The 18,196-nt window shown below is 45.1% G+C and overlaps 1 protein-coding gene across 1 annotated transcript; it reads right to left on the bottom strand.

The window, feature by feature from the left end:
* Nucleotides 1-4,564: 4,564 nt before the first annotated feature.
* Nucleotides 4,565-11,366, bottom strand: mrps16 (mitochondrial ribosomal protein S16). Its single transcript, XM_059952098.1, has 4 exons — nucleotides 11,290-11,366; nucleotides 9,054-9,090; nucleotides 6,412-6,672; nucleotides 4,565-5,672 (listed from the first exon to the last, which is right to left on the bottom strand). Exons 2-4 carry the CDS (start codon nucleotides 9,064-9,066, stop codon nucleotides 5,533-5,535), a joined length of 414 nt encoding a protein of 137 aa, XP_059808081.1. The 5' UTR covers nucleotides 9,067-9,090; nucleotides 11,290-11,366; the 3' UTR covers nucleotides 4,565-5,532.
* Nucleotides 11,367-18,196: the final 6,830 nt, after the last annotated feature.

Below are 18,196 nucleotides of genomic sequence, written 5' to 3' on the forward strand. Positions count from 1 at the left end.
TTGGCATGCATTTTCTATCTCCCATTGTAATTTGTAGACTACATCTTTACTATTGCTCGGGGGTCTGTATATGATGACCACTGGGGCCTTTTTAACTTTGCTGTTCCTTAGCACTACCCAGAAACATTCTACACCTTCTGACCCTATGGCACTTTTTTCTAATGATTTGATTTCATCTTTTTTTAAGTCAACAGGGCCACGCTATCCCCTTGCCTATCCATCTGTCCTTTTGATACAATGTGTATCCTTGGACATAAAGCTCCCAGCTATAACCTTCCATCAGTCACAATTCAGTGATGCTCACAACGTCATACATGCCAATCTGTAGCTGTGTGACAAGTTCATCTACCAACCCCAGCACTATCACTCCAATTCCCATGCCTCTGCCAAGTTAGTATAAACCCTCCCAAACAGCGCCAGCAAACCTGCTCGCAAGGATACTGGTCCCCCTTGGGTTAAGGTGTAACCTGTTCCTTTTGTACAGCTTGTACCGTCCCTAATGATCCATAAATCTGAGCCTTTGCCCCCTGTACCATTCACCTGCCAGTTCATCCTATTCTCACCCTCACTGGTGCATGGAACAGGCAGCAATCCCAAACATTGCTATCCTGCTTTCAACTTTCTACAAAGCTCCCTAAAACCTCTCTTCAGGACTTCCTCACCTTTCCTATCGATGTCATTGGTACCAATATATACCAAAGACTTCTGGCTGCTTGCCCTCTCCCTACAGTATGCCATGAACCTAATCAGCCCGAGACATCTTTGACCCAGGCACCTGGGAGGTAGCATACCATCTGGGAGTTTCTATCAAGCCCACGGAATCTCATTTCTGTTCATCTATCATCACTGCAGTCTTCTTCTGTTCTGAGCCACAACATTAGACTCAGTGCCAAAGTCCTGGACACAGCAACTTCCCCTGCCCACCCCCGGTAGGTCATTCCCCTCAACAGTATCTAAAATGGTATACATTATTGAGGGGAATGGCCACAGGTGTACTCTGCACTGGCTGCACATTTCCCTTCCTTCTCCTGACACTCACCTGCGTCCTGCAGCCTAGGGATGACTACCTCGCTGTCACTCCTATCACCTCCCTCCTCATGCTCCCATAAGAGCTGAAGGTCATCAAACAGCAGCTTATCCCTTAACATGTTCTCTGAGAAGTTGCAGCTTGGTGCACCTGGTTCAGGTGTGGTTATCTGGGAGACTGCCAGAATTCTGACATTTTACACACAGTACAAAGCCATTCTCACTGCACTACTATGCCATGACAGGTGAGGAATGAAGAATTAAGGAGGAAAAGAGAAGCTTACCAGATACTTACCTCACCCAAACCTGAGACAATGCCACTCCATACACCGGCCCACTCACAACAATGGCCACTCCACTTGCACTTACGTCATTTTTATTCACCTTTTCAAATGAGTTCCACCCAGTGACTGGTCTCAGTCCAACTCCGAGAAAACTGCCGCTAAGTTCTGCCTTATCAATCTGAAGTATGAACCTGATTTAAAAAAAGTAGCTCTCTTCTCGTACTCCTGCTTGATCTGGGTTTAATTTTAAATTTCTAGCATTTTTGTTCAGAGATTCATGCTGTTTGCTATTCACTGGATATTTAGCAACTCGTATGAAATGTTCTTTACAAATTCCCTTTAGAGTAAAGAGTAACACTCACTGTTGCTATTGGACTGTATTGGGTGAATGGATTCCACCTCATGTCAGGATAGCTGGCTTCAGTAAACATTATTCAGCACCATTTGTGTGGTGCAATTCCAATCATTATCTTTCCACTGTCCCACATGCCCTCACCACCTACTGTATGAGCCAACAACCTGTTCTAGAACACAGACAGCATCAATATCTAACATTTTTGAGGTACCATTTCTGTAAAGGATAAAAGAAACTAAGAGGGGATATAATATTTAAAATCAATTCTGGATTTATTAGCCTCTAAACAAAAGACATGCTTAAAGGTGTTCGTTTAATTTTATTGAGCAAATTTGGAAAGCGCTGGTATCTAAATCCAACACTTCAAAAGAACGTGCATTGCACTTTAGCTCCTGACAGAACTAAAATTTTAGCCGTGTACCCAGCTTCTGTATGCCCACCCCTTAACTGCCACCTCATGGCAAAAGTCCAGCACTGCAAGTGGGCAGTGGAAGAATCAAGTCCTTTGAAACTGAAAAAATTTCTAAACTACCAAAAGGAAAATGAAGTTTCTGAAACAGTTACATTCCAGTTGCTCTTCTGATACTCATCAATTGGTAAATGAGGACATAAAAGCGATGGTTTAGATGACCTGATCCAAATGTTAGCACTAAAGCTTTTGACTAGATTAAGCAACTTTCTCTGGCTTGAACTGTCGTTGAGTTAGACTGAGGCATGGCTGATAACAGGCACAGCATCAGAATTTTATGAACCTCTGGCTTCTTCTGTGCACAAGAGAAAGACAAGTTATTGAGGAGCTCAACTACACCTCAAGTTACAAAACTCAAATGGACCAGTGCCCTTGACATGTCTATAGCCCTCATTTGGGCAAGGCAGCAATAGCTTACAGTTGGAGCCTAAAGGAAAAGTGGAAATACAGGTCAGACACAGAGTTAACAGACCTTCAGTCAAATTCAAGCCTACAATGTTAGCATTCAGCGCAGAAAGGATTAACATCAAGTCTGGTTACTAAGACAAGCAAAATAGCAACTTGACATATCTATTGCTCATTTCCACTCTGTAAGTAGCTGCTGGAGGAGACTGGGAAAAAGTTGAAGTGAGGTTAAGTCAGCACAAAATAAACACAAGGTAGAACTTGGCTTGGATAACTTTACTCATCACAACTCTGAACTGATCCTATAACCTACAGAATCATTTCCGAGGACTCTACAACTCACGTTCTCAGTATTTTTTTTGCATAATTTTGCTTCTTTTGCTCGTTGGTTGTCAGTCTTTGCTTATATGAAGTTTTTTGCTTTTCCTATAAAAGTCTTCAAGAAAATGAATCCCAGGTAGTACGTTAACATACTGTATACACTTTGATAATACATTTTATTTTGACTTGAGAAAATAATATGCTGAGGGAAAAGGCTTGAATGGATGGTAAATGCTGGCATTGACCTCCTCCCTGTTGTTTAATTCTTAAACAGTTTGTTATTTTCTTTGCAGTTTAACAATTATCTGCTTATACGAGGGGTGATTGATAAGTTTTTGGCCTAAGGTAGAAGTCAATTTTAGAGAACCTAGCACATTTATTTTTCAACATAGTCCCCCCCCCCCCTACATTTACACACTTAGTCCAGCGATCGTGGAGCTCCAGAACGTTTCCACCATGGGTGATTGATAAGTTTGTGGCCTAAGTTAGAAGATGAGTTATACAGCTCTCATTACATGCACTTGCAGTTCAACTGATTATGCAGAAAGTTTGAATTTAATAATTCATGCTGGTTCAAATTTTAAATGTTCGATGTCCACACTCGTACACACTTTGAATATGAATAGGGCCTCTCAAGCAACAGCTGCTCCATGATGCTGTTCTGGAGGCACCTAATAATTCAACAAGCAAGTCCAGTGAATTCAGCTACACTGTTACTGTTGGTCATTGGAAGACTATGATGACCATGACTGTAAGAACAAAAACATGCCTGGAAGAGACAAGTTATGACAAAGAAACAGCCTTATTGGACCCGGACCTGATTCTGTACACTGAGAGAGAGGAATTTGAATAGCTGAATGGGCTGTTGACTCCGAAACTAAAACTCTGTGCAAAGGGCAGAACTAAAAGCTCTGATTGAATTCTGTGAGTTGGCAGAAGGAAGATCAGCTAATATCTACACTGATTCTCTCTACGTTTTTGGAGTTGTTCATGATTTTAGAAACGTATGGAGACAAAGAGGATTTCTTACTACAGTAAGAATCTCAAACAAGAATGGCAAACTAGTACAAGAACTCATGTCGTACAACTGCCTTCAGAAGATACTGCATTAAAATGTAAAAGCCACTCCTAAATGACTGGGAGCTGGATGTGAGGGTCCTTATCAAGTGCTGTCAATCACCGACAGCGCTGAAAGTAGAATGTAAAAGTAATTGCAGCGGCTGGTGAAACAAGTGAGCCAATGTGGTACCTGACAAGGACAGCAAGGGCTGTGGTTAATGTTAGTAACTGCTTGGCCACTGAGTAAATCACTAATCAGCTAGAAAACATCGAGCAAGTCAACAACAACTGAACATTATGAAGTTAATTCTTGCATCAGTTGTTGTCATATTTGCCAATTTTGCCTACTTATTATGAGTATTAATATTAACACTAATATGCCTTATCATAAATTCCATATTTTTATAAATTTCAAGGCAATAATTAACAGAATAGTTCAAACTCACATAACTGTGCCTGTTATGCTGCCTAATCATGACAATCTTATCAATACTTAGATGAATATATACTCTTTGATATTTCATAAGTAGTTTTTAATTATCTTACATATAACATAGATACCATATATTTCTCTGCCTCTTTTATTTCCTCAGATGTAATGATTCTCTATGTGTAATTTAGAATTAATGGGGGGGGGGGGGGGGGGTTCTGCATTACTTGAGTAAGTGCTTTCCCAATGGTTAACTTGGTACTACAATATAGAATAAGCACATTCTCATAGGTTACTTCTTATCTATACTTCTGAATGAAATTTTCTTCATCTCTTTGGGTATAAAACAGCTAACCACAAAACAGTGCCATCGTAATCTTCTTAGTCTTTAATCTTAGCTTCCTCTTCACTAATTGACCTCGACACTGTCTAACTTTCCTCTGTTCTATCAACACTTAACAGTATGATTGTGAAACAAGTTTTGTGCATTTTTCCTGACTTCTAAAAGAAGCTTGGATTAAAATATTAGAATCCAACATCTCCGAGTCGCCTTCTAGTTGTCCTTCTTCCCCTCCCCCCACCTTCTTATTCTGGCATCTTCCCCATTCCTTTCCAGTCTTGCTGAAGGGTCTCGGCCCCAAATGTCAACAGTTTATTCATTTCCATAGACGCTGCCCGAGGATGTTGATCTCCTCCAGCGGTTTGTGTGTTGACCTCCTGAGCCAAAAGAGCAGATTTCCGCACGGCAAGATTATGTCATTCAAAGTTACCCTGCAACAGAATGGTCCAGAACAATCCCTTAATATCAGCAGAGGCTGGAAGTAGAGTTAAAATTCAAAAGAACAACCACTTCAATTAGGTAACATTGAGTGGAAAAGGGTTCCATTGTGCTCAGATGAACTGAAATAAACAGCCAACTGTTACGATATCAACACGACATGCCACTCCCATCTTGCATGTGTCGGGGCATTCTTATAATATTCTAATGAAATACTGGGAAATACACAATATTAGAAGACACTGGCTTTAATGTGCAATTCTTAGTCCACTGGGAATAATCCCTATGACAACACTTCTTGCTTCTATAGATACAGGTTGAATTCATTTTGTTGCAGACAACACTCAATTAAACACTGCTGTCTGTAACCGTCCATCTGCAGGAGACAATCGTTGACCCCAGCCCCTAGGCAGCTGGTTGCTCATCCTCCGAAGCATTCACAGGCTCTTCTTTCGATGCAGCCTCTGCTTTCAGTGCTTGTGCCCGGTGGAATCTTTCTTGGTTGGTCACTGTCATGGGGTGCAGAGGGAAAAAGCCAGACAGGCCTAGCAATCAAACAATTGACAGATTAGCATTTAGTGGATCAACTTCCAGTTTCTCCCAGTCACATAGCATGGATTTGGGTTCTTCGACCCATACATTAATCCCATTTTGTTCTCTCTATATTCCCACCCACTCCCCCACATGCTACTCTTTATCTACACATTAGAACCAATTTACAGTGGCCAATTAATCCACCAAGCTGCCTACTTTTGGGATGTGGAGGAAACTCAGAGGTATCCCGGGTGGTCACATGGTGCAAACTCCACACAGACCACACTGAGACCGACAATGAACTGGGTCACTGGAGCCAGAGGTAGCGGGTCCACCATCCACGCCACTGGCTTGCTGTTGGAACTGAGACACTGACAGTTTGACCTTCAAGTGAAGAACTCTTTGCCATCTGTCCGTCCACCCCTCTCTGGGGTCACGTATCCTGGCTGACCAGATCGAGCAGATGGTTCCGAATGCAACAAACACAGAATTAAACTGGACACCAGCTCCCCCTGGTGTTAGAGCATGGGACAGCACTGCCTGCTGTAGCTCAGACACACATGGAACACCTGTAGGTGGGACAGGAAGGGTTAGGTGGGGACTGTGCTGTAGTTACCTTCACCTGACAGGCTGATATCTGAGATCTTCAACACCTTGTCTTTAGCAAATGACTATTCAACTCCCAGATCCTTCTGAAAGAGGAGTAACTCAAAAAATTAGTGAGGAACAAAACGCAAGGGGCACTCTTACCTAGCAGCTTGGCGACTGGCTTTGTCATTTGTGCGCCACAGCCCAGCCAATACATGATCCTGTCCAAATTCAAACTGACCAACTTCTCATTGAAGACGTTGGGCATGGGGTCATATGAGCCCAGCTGCTCCAGGTACTTGCCATCCCGGGCCCGCTTGTTGTGCGCAGCGACGATCTTGTAGAACGGGCGATTGGTGCAGCCGCCCAGAGCCAGCCGGATGCACACAAACCCTCGGTGGTAATATTTCAGCAAGGCTGGAGCTGAGGAGGGAAAGACGCAAATTCTTCCATCACCTGAACCGAGGCTACCCCAAGCCCTGCACACCAAGGGGACGTCTCGAGGAAGCAAGTAGTGACTGGGTGAGGTAGTCCAAGGGCAGAAATCCCCAGCTGGCTTTCAGAGGAGAAAGAAGCATACGCTTATTAGACAGCTGATTATTGACTACAGGAGGAAGTAGCTGGAAGTCTATGAGCCAGTGCTAAATAGATTGATGGTGAAGAGCGTCAATAGCTTAAAATTCCTTGGCACTAACATATCAGAGGATCTGGCCTGGTACCAACATGTGTCATCACAAAAAAGGCGTGGCAGCCCCTCTTCTTTCTCAGGAGTCTCCATAGATTGAGCATGTCACCAAAACCTTTCACAAACTTCTATAGATACAGAATGGAGAGTATCCTAACAGGTTGTATCACAGCCTGGAATGGAAACCCTCGCCCAGGAAGAAAAAAGGCCACGGAAAATGATGGACACAGCCCAGTCCACCACAGGCAAAGCCCTCCACACCTTTGAATACATTTACTGCCACAAGAAAATGACCCCCAGCATCCAGGCCATGCTGTCTTCTCACCACTACCATCAGGTAAAAGGTACAGAGGCTTTAGGTCCCACACCACCAGGTTCACAAATAGTTATTACTCTACAGCCATTTGGCTCCTGATCAAGTTTGGATAACTTCATTCATCACTACTATAAGCTGATTCGATGATTTTCAGACTCTCCATCAAGAACTCTTTACAACACATGTTCTCACTATAATTTTTTTATTTGCAGTTTGTCTTCTTTTTCACAAAGGCTGAAAATGGCAGATGGAATTTAAGTGCAAAGTGTGGCACTTTGGGAGGAAAAACCAAGATAGGACATACACAATGAACAGTAGGGTACTGAGGAGTGCAGCAGAACAAAGGGATCTGGGAATACAAATCCATAATTCCTTGAAAGTGGCATCACAGGTAGATAGGATCATAAAGAGAGCTTTTGGCACATTGATGTTATAACTCAGAATATTGAGTACAGGAGCTGTGATTTTATGTTGAATTTGTACAAGACAATGGTGAGGCCAAAATTTGACTGTTGTGTACAGTTCTGAACACCTACCTACAGGAAAGGTATCAGTGAGACCAGAAGAATACAGAGAAAATTTACAAGGATATTGCCAGGGCTTGAGGACTAAGTTATAGGAAAAGGATTAAAAGGTTAGGAAGATTTCCCCTAGAGCATTGGAGCACGAGGGGAGATTTTATAGAGGCATACAAGTTCAAAGTAAGTTTATTATCAAAGTACATACGTGAACCCTGAGATTAATTTGTTTTTGGGGATGTCCTCAGTAAATCCACAACAGATTAACAACCATAATAGAATCAATGAAAGACAGCACCAACTTGGGCATTCAACCAGAGTGCAAAAGACAACAAACTGTGCAAATACAAAAAGAAAGAAATAATAATAATAAATAAAGATAGAGACCATGAGTTGAAGAGTCCCTGAAAGTGAGTCCATAGGTTGTGAGAACATTTCAATGATGGGGCAAGTGAAGCTGAGTGACGTTATCTGCTTTGATTCAAGAGCCTGATGGTTGAGGGATAATAACTGTTCCTGGACCTGCTGGTGTGAGTCTTGAGGCTCCTGTACCTTCCTCCTGATGGCAGCAGCAAGAAGGGACCTTGGCCTGGGTGGTGGAGGTCCCTGGTGTTGGATGCTGTTTTCCTGCGACAACGTTTCATGTTGATGTGCTCAATGGTGGGGAAGGCTTTACCCATGATGAACTGGGCCATATCCGATACTTCTCATAGGATCTTCTGTTTAAGCACTGGTGTTTCCACACTACACATCTACAGAAGTTTGTCGAAGTTTTAGATGTCATGCCGAATCTTCACAAACTCCTATGGAATCGAAGGTGCTGCGATACTTTCTTCATAACTGCACTTGCATGCTGGGCCCGGACGATTACACTAATAAATTTAAAGTTGCTGACCCTCTCCACCTCTGATCCTCCAAAGAGGACTGGCTCACGGACCTCTGGTTTTCTCTTCCTAAAGTCAATAATCAGCTCCTTCATCTTGCTGGCATTGAGTGAGAGGTTGTGGCACCACTCAGCCAGATTTTCAGTCTCCCTCATAGATGCTGATCTGTCACCATCTTTGATTTGTCCTACGATAGTGGTGCCAACTTGAATATGGCATTGAAGCTGTGCTTAGCCACAATCATAAGTGTAAAGTGAGTAAGGCAGACTAAGCACACAATTTCCTCAATTTCCTTGCAAAGACATCAAGCATAAACACAACCCAGCTTTCTGAGCTCAAAACTAACAACATAATCTAGCTAGGTGGCACTAAATTCAAAGAGGCTGTTTAACAATACTTACAAAGATGCACCATGACTTTCCTCTTCCAATTTTATACCTGGGGAAAAGGGAAATGAATAAAATAAATTAACAATAAAATTAATTTACATTTTTTACTTGAGATTAAAATTATGAGAAAGCTACATAGGGCTGACAGGCCAAAACAGTTTTTGTTAGCATCTTACAGTCTTACGGCATTGGCTTCAATAGCTTTCTTCTGGCCAGCGAGATGTTATGGATTATATCACAGCATTGTCCCTTTTATTTTTACTCTTGCACATTATTCATTGTAAAGCCCTTTGAACTCCAGGTGTCGCCTGCTTTACGAATGTTCACTTCACGCCACTTCACTTTTACAAAAGACCTACATTAGTAACCTGTTTTCACATTACAAAGGATTTTCGTTTTTTACAAAAACTTTTCCCATATAAATTAATGGTTCTTCGCTTTACGCCATTTTGGCTTAAGAAGGGTTTCATAGGAACGCTCTACCTTTGTAAAGGGGGGAGGGGATACCGGTAAATTGTTTGCATGAAGAATGCTCTATAAATAAGTTATTACTATTATCCCTCTGCACGACAAGCTTCCATTATGTTATTCAAGTGTTCAGTCTTTTCTATGCACATTAAGGTGTCTGTGTTTTAAAATTTAGTTAATTCCCATCCTGAACTTGTCACTTTCTAATCCTCACACTCAAACTCTTTCCAAAAGGAGTGACACGGAAGAGATCAATACCCTGAAACCCGGGTTGCTTGCCCCCATCAACCAAGAGTTCTGATATCTACTGAGCCCCAAACAGCCTTTCCAGCAAAAACCAATCAACAAAACCCAGATCAGAGACCTCAGCAAGCAATGTCATAGAAAGCTGATAACCAATTTCTCATATTAGAGCCTTTAAGATGTGCTGCAATTATATGCCCAGTATTTCCATCACACATACGTGTTACAATGTCACCATCTAGACAGTGCCAGCTCACATTTATTGCCCATCCCAATCACCCCTGAGGTGGTGGTGAGCGGACATCTTAAACTACTGCATGTCTGCATGATGATTTTTCCAGGCACCTGCTGCCCTTGTCCTTCTTAGCAGCAAAGATAATGGGTTTGGGAGGTGGTGACAGTGTAGCCTGGGTGAGTAACTGCAGCCATTGTCTGTGGAAGAGGGTATGAATGTTCGGGTGGTCAATGGTGGTGGTGGGGAAGAACGTCAATCAAGTAAGCTGGATGGAATCGAGCTTCGTTACAGCTCCTGGTGCTGCACTCATCCAGGCAACCGGAAAGTGTTCCATAACACTCACAAGTAGATTATAAGATATAGAAGGAAATCTGCAGATACCGTCCACTATCAGATTCCCCCTTCTTCAGCCCTTCTCCCTTTTACTGATCAACTTCCCAGCTCTTTACTTCACCTCTTCCCAGTTTCACCAATAATCTTGTGGTTCTTCCTCCCCTCCCCCCCCCCCACTTTCTTACTCAGCCCAAAATGTCAACTGTACTCTTTTCCACAGATGCTGCCTGGCCTGCTGAGTTCCTCCATCATTTTGTGTGTGTCGTATAGGATATAGGAGCCTCTATAAGGCGTGAGCTATTCAGCCCATCGAGTTTGCCCATCATTCAATCCTGGTGCATCTAATTCCCCTCTTAACCCCATTCTCCTGCCTTCTCCCTTGCCATCCTCACTAATCAAGAACTTATCGACCTTCCGCTTTAAATATACTCAATGACTTGGCCACCACAGCCGTCTGTGGCAATAAATTCCATAGATTATCATCCCTACTCATCTCCGTTCTAAAGGGACGTCCTTTTATTCTGAAGCTGCACCCTTTGGTCCTAGACAGTCCACTAACGGAAACAACCGCTGCAAGCCGTTCTATTCAAGCCTTTCAATTTTTGCCTTAAAGAAACTGGAAAGGCTTTGGAGATTCGGGAAATGAATCAAATGCTGCAAGACACACTCTACTCTTAGAGCCACGTTTTGTTTAATACAGCTGAGTTTCTGGCCATTAGCATTTCAACTCTTACGAAACTGATCGTGAAGGGTAACTGCACGGAGTATCAAAGGCACACGATTGCTGGAGCTGGCCAGTGCTCCGAAATACGAGGGGGAGGAGGTCGACGAGACCGCGACTACTGCCCTTCCATCATACACACGCCGATGCCTCCCAAAGTCGAAAGAGCTGCCTACAGAGCTCACGGCCGGGACTGGGCACCTGAGCATTCCCGTTCCGTGGGCTCCCAACCTGGCTCTCCCACTCACCTTCACCGCTCTCCGACTCCCCAGCTCTCAAAGCAGAGGCTTGGACGCCGCCATCTTGTCGAACTCTGAACCGGAAGTCGAACCCTGGAGCGGCGTTGTCAATCATGGATTAAATCAGAAAGTTGCGCCGTTTCTGTAGGTTAATAAAGTCACTACTGTACCAGAATTCACAGAGTGAATTATAAATCGGGTGTTTGCCGATTATAAACTGCTACAATTTGAGGACAAAGAAGCAAATTTTATAATACTTTATACTTTATCAATATTTTATGGTTCCTTAAAGTTGTTATAGCCAGGAATGATATTGGAGACAAGCTCCTACTACCTATTAAATGTTCCCAATCGGTGCTATTCAGATCGCCTCCGACAACCAAGTCCAGCTCCTGGCGTTTTCGTGTGTCTTAGATACTAAGCCCGGCAGAACCATTTCTACTGGCAGGAGAAAGGGCAACGGTGGGTTACTGGCACCTTAAACCCAGTCGCTTTGGGCAGATGGGGCTCGTCTAGGAGAAGAATAACTGAACTCAAACCACTACTGCCTTGCGCAATACCCACTCATGAGGAGTAAACCATGAGGGAAAAATCCGGAGCTGGAGTCCCTAAGGCAGTCCTATGCTGACCGGCAACTCCTGCGATGGTGGTGTACTAAACTGTAACAGTCTCTGCAGTTCCTTCAGGTTTATCGGTTGCATGGAGAGGGGGAGCCAGCTGCATTGGCAACAGCTTGCTCTCCATATCGTACCACCCTGGCTTGCGTATCGAGGCAGTTAGGACGCAGCATCCATGGTTGACCCTGACCGACGGAGGCCTCTTATCAATACTTCCAATAAACTCGAGGAGAATGGGAATTCATCTTGCCTCATTTGCAGGGTGGGTGGGTATGCAAAGCAAATGAGAGAATCTGCAGATGCTGGGAATCCAAAGCAACACACACAAAGTGCTGGAGGAACTCAACAGGCCAGGCAGCATCTATGGAAAAGAGTAAACAGTTTTTGAGTAGTAGGCCTTCCAACATTTACACTGGGCTTTTGCATGGTCCCAACATGTGGTCTGGTAGTTCTCACCTCTGTTCTGAATTTCTTCTCTATTCTGAGCGGCCCGGGGCCAGGCATTCCCAGCTCTCTAGCGGTACGAGGAGGTTTTGAGAGCATCCCTGAATTTATTGCTTTGCCCGTCCATTGCAGGAATCAGTAATGTATTTGTTTCAAGAGTCTGGTTTTGGGCTCAAACCAAAAAGGTGGGGGCACAGGAGATTCTGCAGACGCTGGAAATCTTGAGCAACACACACAAAATGTTGGAGGAACTCAGCAGGCCAGGCAGTGTCTATGGAGTGAAACGAACGGTCGATGTTACAGGAGGTGGCAACACCATCTGACCTGCCAAGTTCCTCCAGCATTTTGTGAGCAACGCAAAAGAAGTGGCCTGCCCACCAGAGCCGAATGAATATACAGGACCGCTATGCTGGGGGATGGGAGAGGCCGCTGATGTTGGTTTACTTATGCGAAGAATATTCATGCACTTTAGTTTTGTTATTTATGTGTGATTCATCTGTAGATTTTATCCTTACCTTCATAAGTCATCACATGTATGACAGCGCTTTACACCCTGGTTCAAAGAAACGTCTTATTTCTATATACATTATATGCATTATGTTCATGTATGTAGTTAAATAACAATAAACTTGACTTGTCGCTTACTTAGTGCCCATTGCACCTGCTGGTGTTTAGGCCAGCAATGAGGGTCCTCCATCTGTTTGTCCTTTCTCAGTTTTGGTCTTGGTCTTGGTGGTGTTCATCATGCCAGTAGCTTCCTCTCAGTTTTCACCACTGTCAGTCACGCAAGTCGGAGGCTCAGGAACGCCGGCACTCTCGGGATGCAAAAGGATTCTTCATTGCTGTAACAATTCTGTTTGACCAGTCAGGATTGTTAGGCCTGCGCTGGATCCCAAAGCTGGAGGACGAGTGGACCACTGTTAGTCTGGCCTCTACCCTTTGACCTACCAAGAACCAAAGCACAAGGCTGTAGGGTAATGTAATGGGTGACAGATGACACATTACCCTACATTGGAGGAGAACACCGTAGGTTCCCGGGTCATCTATTGTTCATTACGGGCACCCTTTCTCCAGCGAGTGTGCTGAGAGCATCGCCCATTGATTCTAAGGCAGAGAGCGATGAACCCTCGCTGGCCACCAGCAGCAGCAGCAGGATCCGGACTCCGTTTCAGTGGACAATGCTACACACGGGCCTCCGGGATAAAGCTGCTAGGCATCTGCTCAGCACAGATTTCTTGTGCTTCAAAGGACTATTGGTACATTTCAAGAACTTCTGGCGTGTGGATGCAAAGGACTTTGGGTCATCACCGTGTATCCCCATGACGACTCTGTCTAGTGCATGTTTGATTGGTCAGTGAGCATGACCGACATTTGACATCTCCAAACGAGCACTTTCAAACGCAACCCCACTGGTGTACCCACTCCCCAACATACATATAGCCATCGCTACTGACACCTCGGGCTAAGCTCTGGATGCTGTGTACGGACAGTTGGTTGGAGGCGTGTGGCAGCCATTTGCCTTCTTCAGCTGGCAGCTCTGCCCCTCTCCCCCGAGAGGAAATACAGCACGTTTGACTGCGAGCTTCTCGGTCACTATCTGGCCAACTGCCATTTTGTTTTCTGCCGGAGGGTCAGCATTTCACAGCGTTTGTTGACCACAAACCCTTTGTGCACGCGATGGCTGAAGTCTCAGACCCTTGGTCTGCCCGGCAGCCATGCCACTTAGACTGCATTTCGGAATTCCCAACTGCCGTACAGCACGCTGACGGGAAAAATAATGCTGTGCCTGATTGCCACTCACGGCCCACCATCGATGCCATCCACATTGAGGTTGACCACGGCAGCATGGCAGCTGACCAAGCTACCAACCCAGAGGTCCAGGACTGTCTCCCGAGGATCCCGATGGGGCTCAGAACAGCTCCAAAGGAGGACTTGCAGTCCACCACAGCTGAGTTTGTGTACGGGCAGCTGCTGTGGGGACAGGTGATTTCGTTCCTGACACCGTGACTGCCTGTCCGCCCTCCTCAGCAGCCTCAATTCTTTTACACCTATTCCTACCTCCCATCATGTAAAGAATAAAACCTCCCATCAGAACAGAATCTGTGTTCTACCTTATTCATTTTTGTCTGCCATGATGCACATCAATACCCCCTTAAGCCCTCTTACAATGGCCTGTTACACATTTTGGATCAGGGCAAGAAGACTTTTATCATACATAAGAGGGGTAAACCTGAGTATATCTCTATCGATCACCTTAAACCAGCCCGCTGAGACCTGGATGGTTCCACTTCCATACCCCCAGCATCACAACGTGACCGTGCGCGTGTCAGCACCCCCCCCCCCCCGGACGAGCCAGAGGCGCCTGCAGTTACTCCAACCAATGATGCACATCGAACCTGAGTACAAGCTCCAGATAGACTCAGAGTGCCAGTTTTGGTGAATTCTGGGGCTGGGGGCCTGTATAGGGTAACGTAATGGGTAACAGATGACACGTATTGTCCATAATAGAAACTGTTCTATATAATTGACAAACGCCGTTATTGTGTTCAGTTTAAGAAACAGTGTCTGGTGTAATGACGTCAGTGTAGGGCGACTGCTCTTGGTTTGTTCGTAAAGGGCTGAGGTTTTTGTTAAGCACCTAAGACGACTCGTATGTTTCATTCACAAAATCCTACACTGGTGACCCCGACACCCTCGAACAGTTCCAGAGTTACTCAATGACATGTCAACCAACACAGCTGCTTTGAAGCTGCCAGATTTTTGGGAGCAGCATGCTACTGTGTGGTTTCCTTAGGCAAAAGCCCAGTTCACGCAGTGAGAAATCACCACGGACACTACCAAATTTCACTAGGCCGTAGCGGTGCTGCGAGCTTCCATGGCAGCCAAAGCAGTGAGTCTATGAGAAGAGCTGCCTGCACCTGATAAATACGTCACTCTGAAAACTCGCCCACTACGGACTTCGGGACTGTCCGAGTCTGAGCTCACCAAGCGGTTGCCCTCGCGGCCCGGCCTGGGTGGCGCTAGGCCTTCGGAACTAACGGAACACTCGCTTTTTTCCCTGAGCAGTTTCCATCCTTGTTTTATTTTTAAAGAACTCTTTATGCTACAAATGCCTGATCAAAGTTGGCATAGCCCTCACTAATACACCTGTGAGGGAATGTAGGGAGTTTGCTAAAATGGTCGATAGTCTACCCTCAGCCAGGCAGAGATGCATCATTCCTCCTCCTTTCCCTGTCTCAATAAGAGCATCTGGCAGACTCGTGCCCGTGGCTCCGAACCAGACAACACTGTACAGTGTTTATGACTCATGGTCTGGCATGAATTCTCACATGTTTTATTCACAGAATCCTACGAAGCCGTGGTTCCGGCCGGCATAGCTCTCCAAGTCATTGAGGCTCACGAATCTCGAAACCACGACAAGGTTGTGGTCCTCTTGGGGGTTGTTTACCTCTCCTGCATCAAAATGGTTCTTGAGGATCTTCGAGGTTCCAGCTCTAAATTGGCCAAATACTGCAGAAGGAGAGGAATCAACGCTGACCGTGAGCTCTGTCCCAGGCATTGACCTTCAGCACCTTCTCCACAGATAACAAAAAACCGTGCTGGCACACTGATGACATCATCAACGCTGGCCTGTACGGAAAGCTGCATTGTTCGACACAGGTACATCGAAACACTGGAACACGCGGTGAAGTGCATCATTATTCATCAATGGCCAGCACTGTCCAAACACGCGCTGGGTGCAGCCTACAAGTGTGGCCATAGCATGCCCACACAACTTACTTACCCTAACCCATGTGTCTTTGGAACGTGGGAGCACCCAAAAGGAACCCACTTGGTCACTGGGAGAACTTTCAAACTCCTTAGAGGCAGTGGTGGGAACTGAACCCCAATTGTTGATCAGTGGTGCCGTGAAAAGGTGTAGTAACCACTACACTACTGTCCTGCAGGAACACATAGAAGTGGTCCATGGGTTTCTGGTTAGCTGTGGGCCTTTACTGTTGGACACCAGGTTGGCAGAGGAACATTGTTCTTCAGATTCAAAGTAAGGCCCACCCTCAAGTTTTTTCCATTGAATAAGAAGAATTTTAGAAGAATTAGTGGGGAGTTGGTTGGGCGGGGGGGGGGGGGGAGGATCTCATTGAAACTTACTGAATATTGAAAGAGTTATTCAAGAGATAGAGTGGATGTGGACAGGACGTTTCCTAAAGTGGGTGAGTCTAGGAACAGAGGGCACAGCCTCAGAACAGAGGGATGTCCATTTAGAACAGAGATGAGAGGGAATTTCTTCAGCCAGGGGGTACTAAAACTGGAATTCATTGCCACAGAGGTCTGTGGAGGTCCAATCATTGGGTATATTTAAAGTGGATGTTGATCAGTAAGGACGTCAAAGCTTACGCAGAGAAGGACAATAAATCGGCCATGATGGAATGGTAGAGCAGACTCGATGGGCTGAATGGCCTAATTCTGCTCCTACAATACTGTGCAAAAGTTTCAGATGCCTATATATAGCTAGGTTGCCTCTGACATTTGCTCAGTACTGTAGTAATTTTATGTATTGCACTGTACCGTTGCCACGGGAAAAAACCATGACATACGTGAGTGATGATAAACCTGATCCTGGTATGGGTCTCTATTGTGGACCTCTCAAGCCTCGCCATTCCAAATGGCCTTTGCTGCTGACAGATTTACGGATCCACTCCACATTTGACAAATGCAGTGCAAAAACCATGGGCACCCTCGCTAGATAGATGGGCCTAAGACTCATGTCTTTCGGTCTTATGGTCGAAGAAGATGATGATGATGACGACATGGAACCCAGTTTCCAAATGTGAGTAAGTGCAAGTGCTGCCTGCACACTGCGGCCTACCTCCTGACGGTAGCCTTGGCTCTGGTGACATGTGGATTTGTCCCAGCTCAGCGGGAGGCTCATGGGCATGAGGAGCAGCGTGTTCCTGATAAGGAATGGATGCCGTGGACCTGTTGGTTATGATCATGGTTTGTCTGCCGCTTTGAGGCAAATGTGGAGGCAGCTTTCTCTGGGTTTGAGGGGAGAGCTCCACAATTCCTGGTGAAGCCAAAGGCCTTAGTGAGGTCCAAAAAGGGCACATATTGTGATGGGTCCTGTTCTCTGCATTTCCCTGGGACTTGTTGTGCAGAGAAGACTATGTGAAGTAGGTGGTTGAGGAAGTCCCAGGTCAATGTAGCAGATGAAGGAAGATCTCACGGTGGTCTTCTTTGAAAGTAGGCACGATTACAACATCTCAAATGTCCGTGAACATGTCAACATCTGTCCAGATGTAGACAATGATGTTAAATTCAGTGACAAATGTTATATTTGCCATATGATCATTAGACCTTCTTACCATTCAATGGTGATAGTTATCCTGAAGTGGAGGGATTGCAGGGGAAGGGTTCATGGTGTCCACAAGTGAGGACAGAGTCATGATTGAAAGTACTTTCAAGGTGTTCCTTTCCAACCTCCCCCTTGTCCTCAATAAGTTCACCTCTGTTTTGGGCTCTCTTGGGGTGGGCTTTAACAGTGATGACAAATTCTGACTGTCAGTGAGTTTCTCTTTGCATCCACTGTCTATTCTTCAGCTCATGTGGGTGCTTGTGGAACTTCTCTTGTGAACCATAGCTGACCTTAGGAATAGCTTACGTTTGTTAATAACTTAAATGAGCTCCTGATCACGCTCACTAAATATGCCCTGGAGTTTTCTGGTGGAGAAGCCAGTCTGCAGATTATGATGAACCAGTGCGGTCCCAGCATGGTGGACACTCGATCGTTGGCTGGGAGTCATCGCGTTGTGGTGCTTTAAAAAAAAGCTTCCTGTTCAGGTGCATTACGAACTTCA

The sequence above is a fragment of the Hypanus sabinus genome, chromosome 27 (genome assembly GCF_030144855.1).
Source record: "Hypanus sabinus isolate sHypSab1 chromosome 27, sHypSab1.hap1, whole genome shotgun sequence".
Taxonomy (NCBI): Eukaryota; Metazoa; Chordata; class Chondrichthyes; order Myliobatiformes; family Dasyatidae; genus Hypanus; species Hypanus sabinus.

Coding starts and splice junctions, on each gene's coding strand:
- mrps16 (XM_059952098.1), bottom strand. Junction 5,673..6,411: donor GCCAGTCGCCAAGCTGCTAG/GTAAGAGTGCCC, acceptor TTTGATTGCTAG/GCCTGTCTGGCTTTTTCCCT.